Raw genomic sequence first — 15656 nt, forward strand, 5'->3', positions numbered from 1 at the left:
CTAATTTTGGCAACTCGTGACGCGCTGTATGCGAAGGTCGGAAGGCTGTCAATCAAATAGGAATGCCCAGTCCCGCAGACCATACTCGGAAGCGGCGGAGAACATCTATCTCTAAAACGGAAAGTACTGCATTGATTTAAAAAAAAACACCCGATTCTGCTTCCCACAATTAGCCTCAATCTAATGTTAAAAAATGTGTTTTTCGGGTGAACCCCCGCTTTAAGTATGGACGCAATGACGATTTGCGGCGGAATTTCGAGCATGCGCACTGGGATTCTTTCACGAACGGCGCATGCGGCGTTCGTAAAAAACGTAAAATACGCAGGGTCAACAATAATTTAAATAAAACACGCCCACATCATCCCCATTTGAATTAGGCAGGCTTACGCCGGCCCACATACGTTACGCCGCCGTAACTTAGGGCGCAAGTTCTTTATGAATACGGAACTTTCCCCCTAATTTACGGCGGCGTAACGTATCGGAGATACGTTACGCCCGCACTAAATTACGTTACGCCCGCACTAAATTACGTTACGCCCGCACTAAATTACGCAGGGCTATCTGAATCTAGCCCTGTGTGTTTTGTAAGCTTATTTTTATATTCTTCACCTCTATACTGTGTATTACGGATATTCATGAAGATTACTGTACTACAAATAATTTACTTAAAGTGGAGTTTTCATCCCAAAATGTGTTTTTCATTATTGTGCTCATTAGACCTAAAAAAAGAAAAAAATGTTTTTTACTCATCTGGAAATGCCTGTTGCTATGCAGTCTCACGAAATCTGCCTTTGGAATGACCTAGGATCCTGACATCATCTCCATCTAATGCTCCTGGGAAATGTGTGCCATCATTTCCCAGGATGCAGTGCGCTCTCCAATTATCACTCCCCATCCAAGACTTCCAGGAAGTAAGTGCTTGTAGGCTTCACAATGCCCACAAGCAAAATGACAACGGTGTGGACATCGTTTTATAAACAATCTTTTTTGAATAAGTATGCGGAGCGGCGGCGGATTGTAAAATAGTGACCAGATTTTTATTATAAAAACGCAGGATGAAAAGACATACATTTAAAAAATGCTAATTGTGGTTGGAACCCCGCTTTAATATGACATGTTCTCTTGATTTTGCTAGTGTGGCTGCTAAGAAACCCCCGGTGTCTTATGAGTTTCCTAATGGATATAACTGTCAATTTGGAGTGGAACGTTTAAGAATTCCGGAAGTGTTATTTAATCCTTCACTTGCCAAGGTCAGGTTATTAAGATATTGATTGTATCCATATGATGCCTTATCAAATCGTTTATAATACAATTAACTTTTAGTTTGTAACACTGTTTTTTTTTTTTTTTCTTTCCTCAAGAGAAGCTGGTACATTTTTAGAACTAGATTAAAGTGGAACTTCACTTCATCTGAACACCACAAACCAAAAATGCAATTTAATTCATTTTTAATATTTAAAGCGGATCTCCCGCGGCTCAATCGTTTTTTTTTTTTGGCAAATCAAAATGTGTATTAGCACTGCTGTGCTAAACTTACGTATCCCGTTTTCGTCCACCCCTCCGCTGTTTTTTCTGCCCTAATAAACAGTTATATTCTGCTCAAAGTCCCGTGGCCATCTTGGCTTTGGGCGCTCGAATCCAAGAAGGAGGTAGTTCCTGTTTGCGGTGGATGCTGTCCCAGCATCCACCGCTCGATCTCGCGCGTGCGCACTGGCGAATGTGCCCGTCGGCGTGAGCGTCCCTGTTGTCATCGCAACGCGGGAAGTCGCGCGATGTGTCATTACAGCTGAATAGTAGGAGCTCTGACAATAGCTCCCAGCAGGCACAGCGCGGCGCCGGAAACTCAGAAAAACCCGTCTAAAACCCGAGGGGGGGCAGACCGGAACCACGGCTAGAATAAAAGGTACCAGTTCAACATTTAAAATGTAAATAGCCGATTCTGGCTTATATTGTAGCGCTTTTAATATGGACGTCCAGTGTAAATGAGGGTGGAGATCCGCTTTAAAGCAAACTCACCCATCCTTGCTTTTTTTTGTTAAAATTTCACTTTGAAAAACACCCTCTAGCATTTCTGACCATGGCCATCTTGAGTCAAAGGCGTGATTCATGTTACATTTACTTCCTGGAATCCACCTGCCCTTAGCTCAGGTGTGCAAGTAGTGCTTAGCTAAGAAAGCCCTTCCCCCTCCTGAAGACTCCTGGGTTCTATGACATAATTTGCCTGTGCATGAACACCAGGAATTAACTGAAAAAGTTTAAAACAAGTAAATATGAAATAACTTTCCTTTGTATTTACTAATGCTAGCAGCATAAGGATGATCAATGTTGATTGAAAGAGTGAGGAGATGAGAAAGATTTCCCTCTTCCCTGAACACTTCTCTTAGGGCGGTCAATGTGTGGGGGCCATATATATGTAGACCCTTTACTAATGGGGGCTGACTTATCCAAAAGCCCCCTTATTGGATCGTCTAAGCTAACTGACCTACACTATATTGTCAAAAGTTTTGGGACAAATGATAGAAAAAATGTTACCGGCACAGGAAAAAGATTTTTTGTTAAATTGATACCTTATTATTTGGTTTGCTGCGAGCAAAAAAGTGCATATCGCCTTTGGGTGGAAAGCCGAAAATGTTTAAACGATAAGTAGATTAAGCTAACCTTGGGCCAGATTCACGAAAATTTGCGGATGTGTAACGTAACCCATTTACGTTACACCGCCGCAAGTTTTCAGTGTAAGTGCCTGATCCTCAAAGCACTTACCTGGAAACTTGCGGCGGTGTAACGTAAAGTCGTCCGGCGCACGCCCGCACAATTCAAATGGGGCGGGTACCATTTAACTTAGGCGCGCTCCCGCGCCGGACGTTCTGCGCATGCTCCGTTCGCAATTTTCCCGACGTGCTTTGCGCGAACTTACGGCGGCCCGACGTGTTTGTGAATCGCGACGTGCGTAACGTACTTACGCCGGAAAAAAAAAAATTCAAAAGCGACGCAGGAACGATGGGCATACTTTAACATGGTGGAGTAACTTTACACCATGTTAAAGCACACCTAACTTTGCGACGGGAAAAAAAGACTTGCGCCGGCGTAACGACGGGAAAAACCTTTGTGGATCGCCGTAACTGCTAATTTGCATACCCGATACTGGAATACGACGCAAACTCCCCCCAGCGGCGGCCAAAGTATTGCATCCTAAGATCCGACGGTGTAAGTCAATTGCACCTGTCGGATCTTAGGGCTATCTATGTGGAACTGATTCTATGAATCAGCCGCATAGATACGACAAGAGATACAACGGTGTATCAGGAGATACGCCGTCGTATCTCCTCTGTGAATCTGGCCCCTTATAATTAAACCCGAAATGATGAGCAACCTATCTATGAAGCCCTAAAAGCTTTATCTTATACAGCATAAATATGTGCTTATATTACAGAAAATATACAGATATGTGTATATATATATATATATATATATATATATATATATATATATATATACAAATATGTATGTTTGTGCTCAAAGATGCATAAATTAGAACTGTGCAAAATATTCCCCCAAAGGGACAAAGTGCAATGCTCACTGGTATGTGTCACCAGTTATATTATGCCTATATTAACTACTCAGCTTAATCCAGTGAATCTCTAGGTTTTTATATTACAAATATCAAAAATCGAAAATCAAATGTCGCAAAAACTTAGAAATAGATGATGTGAACAAAATGTGAAAAAAGCAGAAAAAAAAAGGGGAAAACGCTTTGTAGACCCCTTTTTTTTTTACTCTGTTATGTTGAATAGTTCCAGTGAGTGATCAACTTTTCCAAAGAACTTGATATTCCTTGTGTGTAGATTACAAGTGCAGCTGTGTTCACCACTTCCGTGATTATCCCACCACCTTCTGCAATGGCCACTCACCTAATCCTACTTTATTTGCGCCTTTGGTTCATTATCTGGATAACCAATCCTACTCAAACAAACTGCCGCCTTCCCCAGGTAGATAGGTTGTTATAGCCTCTCTTCTTCTATAAATGCTCATAAGAAATAAGTGGCCATCATAGTGTAGTAGATAAAAACTTGTTTATTGAATTAAAATATAAATAGGTGGATTCATAAAGAGTTAGGCCGGCGTATCAGTAGATGCACCGTCCTAAGTTTAAGGCTGCATTCACACCTCCGCGGCAAGTAACGCCGCGTACGCGGCGTATTTTGCCGCGAATAGTGTATCTTTTTTTTTTTTTTTTTCAAATCCTTCCCATTGCTGTCAATGGCCGAACGCCAATGTCTCCTGAAAAAAAGGGTCCGGGACTTTTTTTTCAGGCGACAGGCGTACGGCGTCTATGAGATGTGAACCATCTCCAAAGACAGCAATGGGAATTCTCCCCTCTAGCGGCACGAGCGTCCGGCGTCGGGCGTTTTGTCGCCTAGATGTGAATGGGCTCTAAGTGTACTCTCAAACTGAGATACACTTAAACCTAGCTAAGATACGACAGCCTGCGCCGTCGTATCTTAGGGTGCAATATTTAGGCTGGCCGCTAGGTGGCGCTTCCGTTGAGTTTGGCGTAGAATATGTAAATGTATAGATATGCCGATTCACGAACGTACGTCCGCCCGTCGCAGTAAAGATACGCCGTTTACGTAACGCATTTTCAGGCGTAAAGTTACTCCATCAAATAGTTGGACTAGTAATGTTACGTATGGCCGTCGTTCCCGCGTGGAAATTTGAAAATTTTACGTTGTTTGCGTAAGTCGTCCGTGAATAGGGCTGGACGTAATTTACTTCCACGTTAAAACCAATACATCCTTGCGGCGTACTTTGCCGCAATGCACACTGGGATATGTACATGCCCCCTCAGCCGAATTTGAATTAGGCACGCTTACGCCGGCCACATTTACGCTATGCTGCCGTAACTTAGCAGGCAAGTACTTTGTGAATACAGTACTTGCCTAGCTAACTTACGGCGGCGTAGTGTAAATACGATACGCTACGCCGCCGCAAAGATGCGGCAATGTACCTGAATCTAGCTAAAAAAAGACTATTGCACTCACATATTCATGTGCCTCTATGCCGGCACCCAGCTTCTCCAGCCGTGTATGCGGTTAGTAAAGGTGCGTTCCTATAGAAGCATGCCCCGCAAGCCTCTCCTACGATTGGCGGTGTGTCGTGTGGGTCCTCTCACCAGCAGCCTCTACGCATTTCGCAAGAATATTTGCACCATCAGGAAGCTGCTGTACTAATATTGCTCCTATCATTTATACCCCTTAAAATGAGTTATGGCCGAGAATGTCCGCTCTGCCCCCACCGGAAGTGCCTAAACCGGAAGTGGTTTCGCTGCCATTGCTATTATTGGAACCATTGCCCTTTTGTCCTGTTCATAACAAACTCCCGGGTTCCGTAAAAAAATCTACTAATCCTGGGGATCCTTCTTTTATTCTGCCCTCCCTGGTGCAGACCCGCTCCACCCCTATCTCACTATCCCCATCATTCAGCGTTATATGTCCCCAGGTTCCACCATCGTACCGTCTGGCCGGAAATGGTCGTCTCGTATGACCGGAAGTCATCGGTCCGCCATTTTGACTGTTCCACCCCATCCCTTACATGAGGCGCATGACCGGAAGCATATGGTCATCTCGTGTGACCGTAAGTCATCGATCCGCCATTTTAACTGTTCCACCCTATCCCTTACATAAGGCACATGACCGGAAGCATATGTTTCGGTAACCGGAAAATCATAACCCGCCATTTTATTTAGTGGAAAACCTCCCCTTAGCTTGTACTCTATTGCTAGGACATTAAAAATGGTCGTGTGTACGCGGCTTTAGGCCTTTTTTTTTGCTAACTCCAAACTGATGAGCTGCAAATGAGGTCAAAAAGGTAAATCAAATGCTCTGGCTTCAAAGGGGTTAAACAGTCATAGCACTTTTGCGACTATAACACCTGTGTGCAAAAGCTCCCTTCTTTTTTGTCACAATGAACAATATTGCCACATAAAACCAGAATATACTATACAATTGCAGTATACTGTCTGCTTGTTATGCAAAGCTACCAGAGGCGTGTACACTCCAGCTGTCAAGTTACAAGGCTTATACAAGCTTTTAACCGAGGTGCAAAAACGCTTCCCTTTATTTGGTAGTGACGCATTCCTAGGGAACAAGTCTAGTAGAGAAGCAAAGGCAGGGCATAAGAAAATTAAAAGCCTGTAATAAAGGGCCAGCCTACACAAAATCTGTGTCATAGATTGTAGTAGTTTGCCATTTTAACAAGATTGTTTGTCCTTTGTCTTTTTTAAATGTGTAAATATTTGATAATTAATGTAGCTATTAACGAATATCTGATTATAGTGTCCTTCCTTTTCAGAATTCACTCGACAGTACTATGCTTGGGATCACTGATGTTGTATCCGAAAGTATAAAAATGTGCGACCCTGACCTCCAGCCGGTAAGCATGCAATAAGAACATAAATGAGACCTATCTAATTGCCTAAATCACTTTGGATAGATATGTAGCACCCTCTAGCTAGTGTGCTAGATGTATATAGTAAGTGGTTAGAGTAGGTAAATTGGCTTGTCTGAGAGCCATCCTGGGCTGCATTTGGATCAGGGTTAGAGTGACTTGAAATCTGACAGCTCTTCTGGTGCCTTCCCCTGTTTTCTGGAACCTTGGAGAAGGTTCTAGATGTAGTGGGTGGAAGCTAGGAGGAGCTGTCATGCATATTTGTGAGGCCTCAGCCAATCCACAGCTTTGGGCCGGCAGGAGGCAGAGCTTACCGCATAAATAATCATGAGCCATGCCAGCAGGATCAGTCAGGTGGAAGATGAAGATTAAGATGGAGTTGGAGTGCTGAGGAGGCTATCGGAAGCCCTTGCAGGGTGGCCCCTAGTCTGGGGGGGGGGACTTCAAGTCTGGAACTCAGGTGCTGGAAGGATCCCCCAAAAGCTCTTCCTTGAGGAGAGGACAGCGGGAGCAAGTCAGCACATCTGGGAGATCTCCTGAGAAGTCAGCTGGGGAGTGTGAAGCCTGAGAGGACTGTGGAGATAGTGTCAGTTTGGATGACGTCACAGAGCTGGTTCAGGTTCACATGGTTGCTTGGACCGGCAGCCTCTTAGCGAGCTTCTGAGAGCCTGAGCCAGCCACTCCTGCCCCCTCCACAGCCCAGCACTCCAGTGAGCTCTGGAGGTACAGAGCAGAGAGCTGAAGATGGCAAGGACTGCTGATCACTCAGTTCTCAATCATAGAAATGCAAGGGACCGATTCTGCATGCACCGAGCTGAATATCATTTTTTTTATTCTGTTTTGATGGACTAGACTAGAGCTTATTGACTGCTACAAATTCTATACTAGGAAGAGTTAAGTAACAATGCATTGTACTTTGTAGAAAATGTCTGCCAGCGTGGTTGTAGTTGGAGGAAATACACTACTGCCGGGTTTCACAGAAAGACTGACAAAATATCTTTTCCAGAAGACACCAAAGGTATGTTTTTTTTATTAATAATATTTTCTGCAAAGCCATATACTCTAAAGCGGGCATCACTAAATGGTGGTCCGCAGTCCGCGTCCAGCCCCAGCTACTGCTGTTTCCGGACTGCCGCAATCGCACCATTTAGTCCCCAGCCTCCACCGCTGTAATTAGCAGAGCAGAGTGGACAGCAGGAGGTGGGACAATTCTGGACTGGGGGCGGGACCAACACTGCGTAGAGAGAGGCAGCTGCCTGAATAAACTTTTCACGTTAACCAGGCAGTGATTGGCTGCTAGGAGGTGGTCCTAGCAACCAATCACCAGCTTGCTAATATGAAAAGTTACCTGGCAGCTCCCGTGCCGCATCCAGTGCTGCTGTGCCTCTGCCTTCAGTTCAGGATTGTCCCGCCTCCTACTCTCCGCTCTTTGTAAGGTAGGGGGAGAGTGAAGGGAGGAAACAACATGGGGGGGGGGGGTCATGTAAAGGAGAGCAATACTGTGTGGGAATGTGAAAGGGGCAGTACTGTGAAGGGTTGTGTGAAAGGGACAGTGCTGTTGGGGATAGGGGGGGGGTTGTGAAGGGGGACAGTGCTTTGGGGGTGATATGTGAAGGGGCAGTGCGGTGGGGGGGATGTGAAGAAGGGGACAGTGCTGTGGGGGGGATGTGAAGGGGACACTGCTGTTGGGGGGTGTGAAGGGGCAGTTCCGCGTTTTTGGACACATGTTTTTACTGTGATTTTACTGCGATTTTGACGCAATTTGCGTTTTGCTTTTGGCATTGGGTCCCCCCAAAATCCTTACCATACCCTTATCTGAGCATGTAGCCCGGCAGGTAAGAAAAGGGAGGGGACGAGCGAGCGCCCCCCCTCCTTCTGAACCATGCCAGGCCACATGCTCTCAACATGGGGGGTGGGTGCTTTGGGGCAGGGGGAGCTCTGCGCCCCCCTCCACAAAGCACCTTGGCCCCATGTTCATGAGGACAAGGGCCTCTTCCTGACAACCCTTGCCTGGTGGTTGTCAGGGTCTTTGGGTGAAGGGCTTATCAGAATGTAGTGTGAAAAAAAATACAGTAGACAGTTTTATTAAAAATATCTTCTTCCCTGCTTCTCCTTTCTCCTGTCTTCTTTGTCTGGTGTTCTTCCTCTGCCGCTGCTCCGGCCGCCAACCCTCTTCCGATGCGGCGTCCCACTCATCTGTCCGAGCCGCTGTCAAACATGTCTTAGATAAGGATAGGGGTGTGGCCATCGAATGACATCATCTGGAGGCCCTACCCCCTTGTAAAGTGACCGCCCGGGGCATGATGGGTCCGTGACATCACAAGCGGGTGGGGTCTCCAGATGACACCATCTGATGGCCACACCTCCATCGTTATCTAAGAAATGCATGACATCGGCTAGGACAGATCAGTGGGACACAGCATCGGAGGAGGGTCGTCTGTGGGAGTAGCAGCAGAAGAAAGACAACACCGGACAGAGAAGACAGGAGAGGAAGAAGAAGCGGGAGAACGGAAGAAGAAACGGGGAAGGTGATTATATATATATATATATATATATATATATATATATATACACACACACACAAATAAACACACACACACACACATATACACACACACATATACACACACACATATGCACACACACACATACACACACACACACTTGACAAAAACTTTCTACTGTATTTTTTTCATTCATATGGGGGATCTGGGGGCTTCCAGATTCCGATAAGCCTCCCGCCCGCAGACCCTGATAACCACCGAGCAAGGGTTGTCGGGAAGAAGACTTTGTGCCCATCAACATGGGTGCGAGGTGCTTTGGGGTGGGGGCGCACACCCCACATGCATCAAAGCACCCACCCCCACATGTTGAGGGCATGTGGACTGGTATGGTCTCTTCCCTGACCTGCATGCTCAGATAAGGGTCTGGTATGGATTTTGGGGGGGGGGGGGGACCCCACGCCGGGTTTTTTTCACAATTTTTCCAGCAATTTTTTTTTTTTACATTCAGCGTGGAAGGAAGCCCACTGACAGCTGATGACTCGTTGGTTGTTAAGGACACGGCAGCTGACTTCCTGCCCCCTCCTTAGCAACCAGTTATATACAGTGAATGTAAAAAAAACATGCAAAATCGCAGTATTTGCATTTTAGATGTGGGTCTATTACATGCAAAATGCTGCATTTTGCAGGGAAGAAAGTCCCCGACCCTTTCCAAAAACGCAGAGGCACAAAAATGCATTGATGTGAACATGTTCCATAGTAAGCCATGTTAAAAAATGTCCCTGCATTTCTGCAAAATGCATTAAAACACACATTAGTGTGAATGGAACCTAAAGCCTCGTAACACACGATCTGATTGGTTAGTATGCTCCTTGTGACAATTGTCCAACTTTCAGCCAACAAATGCTGGATGGCAGGCTAGTACATTTTCGGCAGGCAACGGTCTGTTGTCTGATTTTCTTATCGTCAGTACACCCGTCCGTCACACAAGTCAAAAGTACAAACACGCTCAGAATCAATGCTCACCAAATACAAAATTAGCAGAAGGGGCAAAAAGGGTGGCGCTCAAAAGCTGAAATTCCTTGTAGTACGTCACTACGTTTGCGTTTGTTGGCCGACAATTGTGTACCGTTAGTATGCAGGACAAGATCCAGGCACACGCCCTGAAGACAAAAATCAGACGCTCGGTTGGCCAACAATCGGATCGTGTGTACGAGGTGTGATATTGGGGGTGTTTAATTCTTGTGGCAGATGCATTTTCTTGTAGTGAGTCCACAGCAAACAGGCAAATATTGTTAATGGCCTGGTAGCCCACGTTTATTAAATGAGAAAAAAAAACAAAATAAAAGTCTACTCAGGAATCCCACGCAGGGGTTTAAACGTCATTCAGAGATAAATGAAAATTCCAGCCCACCTGGCTACTCTTCAATAGCACTGCTGCTATAGTTACTGGTCCCTTAAACCAGCAGCTCCTCCAGACCCACAGTCCTGGATGCACACGGCTTTGAAGCCCTTCAACGCCCACAGCGTCTGTCCCAACACAGAGACACCAGCAGCCACTGCTCTCCAACTCCACCTTCCTCTCCCCAGCCCTTCATTATATGAGCTGTGTGCACCTGGGCACACAGCTTGCAGGCTGTCTTTAAAACCCGAACACAGGGTTGGAGATCCCGTCCCACCCATATCTCTGAAGGATCTCCAAGCCACAGAACCCCATGTAGAAATAGAAAAATCAGAGAAAACTGCCAGAACAGTTTTCTCTGTCTTTGAATTTAAGCTCTGCACTCAGCTGATATGCAGCCTCTGTGTCCACTTTAATCCAATCTTTATTGGGACAGAGCCTTAAGACTGACTACTCAGGAAGATTGTACGTGTAGGCACTGACAACTATTACTGGAAGAATTTTATCAGTCAACCAATACATGGGATTTGTAGAGCTAATTAACCCATGTGTACCAATACTGTAACTTTAATCCACATACAGTATGTTGTACTCTCATTCCAACTAATAAATGACATGTCTGTGTTATGTATTGTGGGCACCCACTGTATTGTGCTTTTTTTTCCCCCCAGAACACGAGGTTAAAGTTATTTACACATAGCTTGGTACCAGAGAGAAGGAGGCTTAGCTCATGGATTGGTGGTTCTACAATAGCTTCTTTGGTGAGTAAATATAGTTTTATATGTCCTTTGTCTAAAGATCTGGAACCTGTTGAGTATGACTGCTTAAGCCCTGGTTCACATTGATACGATTTGACATGTCAAATCGCATGCCAAATCGGCAGCAATGGCAGCGTTCGAATTTGTGCGACCCCGCATTTGCAGCGCCGAACCGATTCCCAAAAGTAGTTTCTGTACTACGTTTGGCAATTTCGGGTGTGATTTTCATTGACATCTGTGCAGAAACCTCCACAGATGTCTCTGAAATTGCCCCTCAATTCAAGACTGACATGCGGAAATGAAATCGTGCAAGTTCAGCTGAACTCATTTCATTCCCTCATGTCCGTGTGAACCAAGACACAGTTCACACTATGAACCGCATGTGAATTGCACAGGAACCGCACCGCATTCCTATGCAATTCAGCGCGTGTGATTTGAGCCTATTAATTTTGGGCTTGAGTGGGATTGGCCACCCATCCAGGAAACCACAACACCTAAGTGGCAGTCACCCCCCTGTGAACAAGGTTTTCTGATACCTGCTGTGGCCTGTGTTGAAGTTGCTGCTCTGAGGCAAAGTTGCTGAACTGCTAAATGTTTGAGCTGCAGTAGCTTGAAAACACATGTGGCCGTGTGCCAGAAACTGAAGAAAAAAATAAATGGCAGCCGTGCATGCGATGTTGTCATTATTTACCTGTGTGGCAACAGTCTGCTCCTTTTGAACACTACTGCAGTGTAGTGAACAGCCTAGCAACACAAAGCACAAGGGGACACTGTAGGCCACCCTCTCCACTTAGTCCAGAGGCACTCACCAGTCTAATCAATCACCTATTATGGCAGGCACACTGGCACCATTATAGGCAATGCTCGGGGTCAGGGTACACTCTCTCTCAGCCTACTGGCCATAGCGACCCAATCAGAATAAAGCCCTCCACTGCTCTATCAGGGTTAGGCATAGGCCAGAAAGTATGAGACTAAAGCCCCTGAAAGAAGATCTTCATAGAGACATCTGTAGGCACATCCATCACTCAGGGACACTAGCTAAAAAAAAAAAAATCAGGCTCAGCTGAGGTGGGAGGGGTTTGCCTGGGTGGGATTTTTTTGCCCAGTGTCTATTTACTTGAAGGTTACATAGTAGGTATCTCTGGAGTATAGCCGCTTTTTTATGCATGTTAATATTCTGCTGGCCTTGGTAGCTGCCACTTGACATTGCATGCTTTTTCTCAGTCTGTCATCTACCAGGACCCCCAGATCTTTCTCTATCCTTGATTCCACCAGAGGTTCTCACCCTAGTGAGTAGTTTGCATTTATGTTTTTAGCCACAAGTGCATTACCTTACATTTCTCCACATTAAACCTCATTTGCCATGTAGTTGCCCACCCTATTATTTTGTTCATGTCTTTCTGTAAACATTCTTTATTCTGATAAAGTAAAGTTATAAAGTTAAAGTTATTCTGATAAAGTAAAGTTATTGCCCTGACCTGTGTCGTCTGCAAAAACTGACATTGATCTATTTATCCCATCCTCTATCATTTATGAATAAATTAAACAAAATTGGTCCCAAGACAGAGCCTTGGAGTACCCCACGTTATTTATCACCACCCTTTGGACACACCCCTGTAACCAGTTTTCGATCCAAGAACAAGCCTTATGGTCCATGCCTGCAGACCTCAGCTTGTAGATTAAGCATTTATGGGGGACTGTATCGAATGCCTTTGCAAAGGTGGCAGCATAACTGAAGGTCGTGTGTGTGTGTGTGTGTGTGTGTGTGTGTATATATATATATATATATATTATATATATATTATATATATATAGTCTTCTGTGTCCTGTGATGTACAATTAAGAAAAGGCCAGCACCATATGATTCCTCATTTACTCAGCATAGTACAGAAAAAAATTGCCATTTTAGGCCTCTTATAACAACAATGACACCTCCATAAAATGGCAGAATGCCTCTGAAGAAATAATTTACACAATGCTTTGCGAAGTAAATGAGAAATGCTTCTTGAATTTATGTCCATATGGTACTGCTGTGGCCATGCACACACCTTTACCGCTGGACTTAAAGTGACTGTAAAAGGTTTGTGTGTTTTTTTATAAAAAATTATGTTATTCTTGCCTCCTCTGTGCAAAGGTTTTGCATAGAGCGGCCCCGATCCTCCTTTTCTGGTGTCCCCGGCAGTGCTCCTGGTTCCTCCTCCTGATCGAGTGCCCTCACGGACAGCCGCATTTTCCATGGGAGCACTTGTGCACGCGAGTCCTGCTGCTGCCACTATTGATGCAGACAGTAGGACTCAGCCCCACCCCCCTTGTCACTGGATTTGATGGACAGCAGCAGGGGCCAATGGCTCCTGCTGCTATAAACCTATCCAACGAGGACCAGAGACAGCGGCTGGAGCTGCTGGGCTCGTTCTCGTCGCTGGAAAGATAGGGTTCAGGTAAGTAAAAGGGGGCCCTGGGGGGCAGCTGCACCACAGAAGGTTTTTCACCTTAATGCATAGAAAAATAATGCATTAAGGTGAAAAACCTCAAGACTTTATAACTCTAAGAGGAATAAGTTTCCTCTGTGACTAACTTGCTCATGTTTTTTTTTTTCCCCCAGGGAAGCTTTAAGCAGATATGGATTTCAAAACAAGACTATCAAGAAGGAGGGAAACAATGTGTCGAGATAAAATGTTCTTAATAGTCTACACAGATGTTTGTCTTTTTTAAAAAAGGTTCTCCAGGAGCTACCTTGTTAAGGTTACAGCACCTAAGTGTTGATACTATACTATGGGTCACTGGTGACAGCTGTCAAAACTGGGATTTCTACTCACTTTGGGCAGTCATGTTTTTGGGACAGAGGCTCCAACTCTTCACCACTTTATTTAATACAGTTCAAATGTTGTACACCTCCAAAACAATGGCTCAAGTTTTACTTAAAATCATTGAATTGGAGAACCTAAAACAGCTATCCTGAAAATAAAAGTACATTAATTTGAAAGAACAATAATAATTGTAAAATTATTTCTTTAGCATATTTCAGTTTTACTGACCTACCACTTTAGAACCTGTGCAACATTTTTGCTTTTCAAAAATCAATAAAATTGACTAAAACTAGAATGTTGAAATCATTGTGAAATGACTGCAGCTATTGGTGTATTTACACATTGTATTGTATGACTGTTTTAAACATCCACAGCTATGGCACTAAATATCTGGATCTTGGCAAGTATTTCCAAATAAGTCAATCTGAACACCCAAAAATCAGGCCAAGCTTTCAGACTTGTTGCATGTACACCCTTAAAAAGGCTGAGATGTACAGAAATCACATGCACTTGCATCCTTAACTGCTTGCCGACCAGCCACCGCAGTTATACGGCGGCAGGTCGACTCTGCTGGGCGAGATCACGTAGCTATACGGCATCTCGCCGAGCAGCCAATAGGGGCACGCACGCTCTCGCCCCCGACTCCCGCGCGCCCAGCAATCGCTCGTTACAGAGCGAGAACCGGGAGCTGTGTGTTTACACACACAGCTCCCGGTCCTGTCAGGGGATAAATGCCTGACCGTCTGTTCATACAATGTATGAACAGCGATCAGACATTTCCCTTCAGTTAGAACACACCCAGGGAACATACTTAACCCCTTCCCCGCCCCCTAGTGTTAAAATATTAATAAAAATGGCATAAAATTATGCCCTATTTTGTAGACGCTACAACTTTTGCGCAAACCAATCAAACGCTTATTGCGATTTTTTTTTTTACGAAAAATGTTGAAGAATACGTATCGTCCCACACCGAGGAAAAAAAATCGTGTTTTTTTATATATTTTTGGGGATATTTATTATAGCAAAAAGTAAAAAATATTCATTTTTTTCCCCCAAAAATTGTCGCTCTATTTTTGTTTATAGCACAAAAAATAAAAACCGCAGAGGCAATCAAATACCACCAAAAGAAAGCTCTACTTGTGGGAAAAAGTACGCCAACTTTGTTTGGGAGCCACGTCGCACGACCGCGCAATTGTCAGTTAAAGCAACGCAGTGCCGAATCGCAAAAAGGGGCCTGTTCATTGAGCAGCAATATGGTCCGGGGCTGAAGTGGTTAAATCTGAACTCCAGGAATGTGACGGAAACAACCCTTGCAGTGGAGCCAAGCCCCTACACTGAACATGTATTCCTTGCAGTGGGGGTGGCCATTGAAAGGCTTGTTTTTGTCACATTCCTGAAGTTCAGCTTTAAAAGGAGCTGTAAAAGGTAAAAAAAAAATAATCCTAAATAGCTTCCTTTACCTTAGTGCAGTCCTCCTAGGACTGCACTAAGGTAAAGGAAGCTATTTAGGGGAGAAAAAAAATTGCACCTTTACAACCCCTTTAAGATGCAGCAAATATTAAAAAAAAAAAAAAAAAAAGGGGGGGGGGGTTGAACATTGTGAGCACGATTGTACACATCCTACATAATTTCAGCGAGTGACAGATTGTACACCCAGGATCTTCATGAATGTACAATCCATTTCATAAACCTCCACAACATTGTAAGTAATGTTTACTGATGTGTGAGGAGACCTTGCATGAAA

General features: G+C 44.6%; 1 protein-coding gene across 1 annotated transcript in view; it reads left to right on the top strand.

Annotated features, from left to right (window-relative positions):
- The window catches only part of LOC120936780 (actin-like protein 6A), a 56948-nt gene extending 42741 nt beyond the window's left edge, over window positions 1-14207 (top strand). The window contains exons 10-14 of the mRNA XM_040349424.1: window positions 1136-1250; window positions 6349-6429; window positions 7367-7462; window positions 11019-11108; window positions 13708-14207. Of these exons, the coding sequence (XP_040205358.1) occupies window positions 1136-1250; window positions 6349-6429; window positions 7367-7462; window positions 11019-11108; window positions 13708-13788 (463 nt within the window). The 3' untranslated portion in view covers window positions 13789-14207. The remainder of the gene's footprint in view (window positions 1-1135; window positions 1251-6348; window positions 6430-7366; window positions 7463-11018; window positions 11109-13707) is intronic.
- The last annotated feature ends 1449 nt before the right edge of the window (window positions 14208-15656 follow it).

This window comes from Rana temporaria, chromosome 4 (genome assembly GCF_905171775.1).
Source record: "Rana temporaria chromosome 4, aRanTem1.1, whole genome shotgun sequence".
Lineage (NCBI taxonomy): Eukaryota > Metazoa > Chordata > Amphibia > Anura > Ranidae > Rana > Rana temporaria.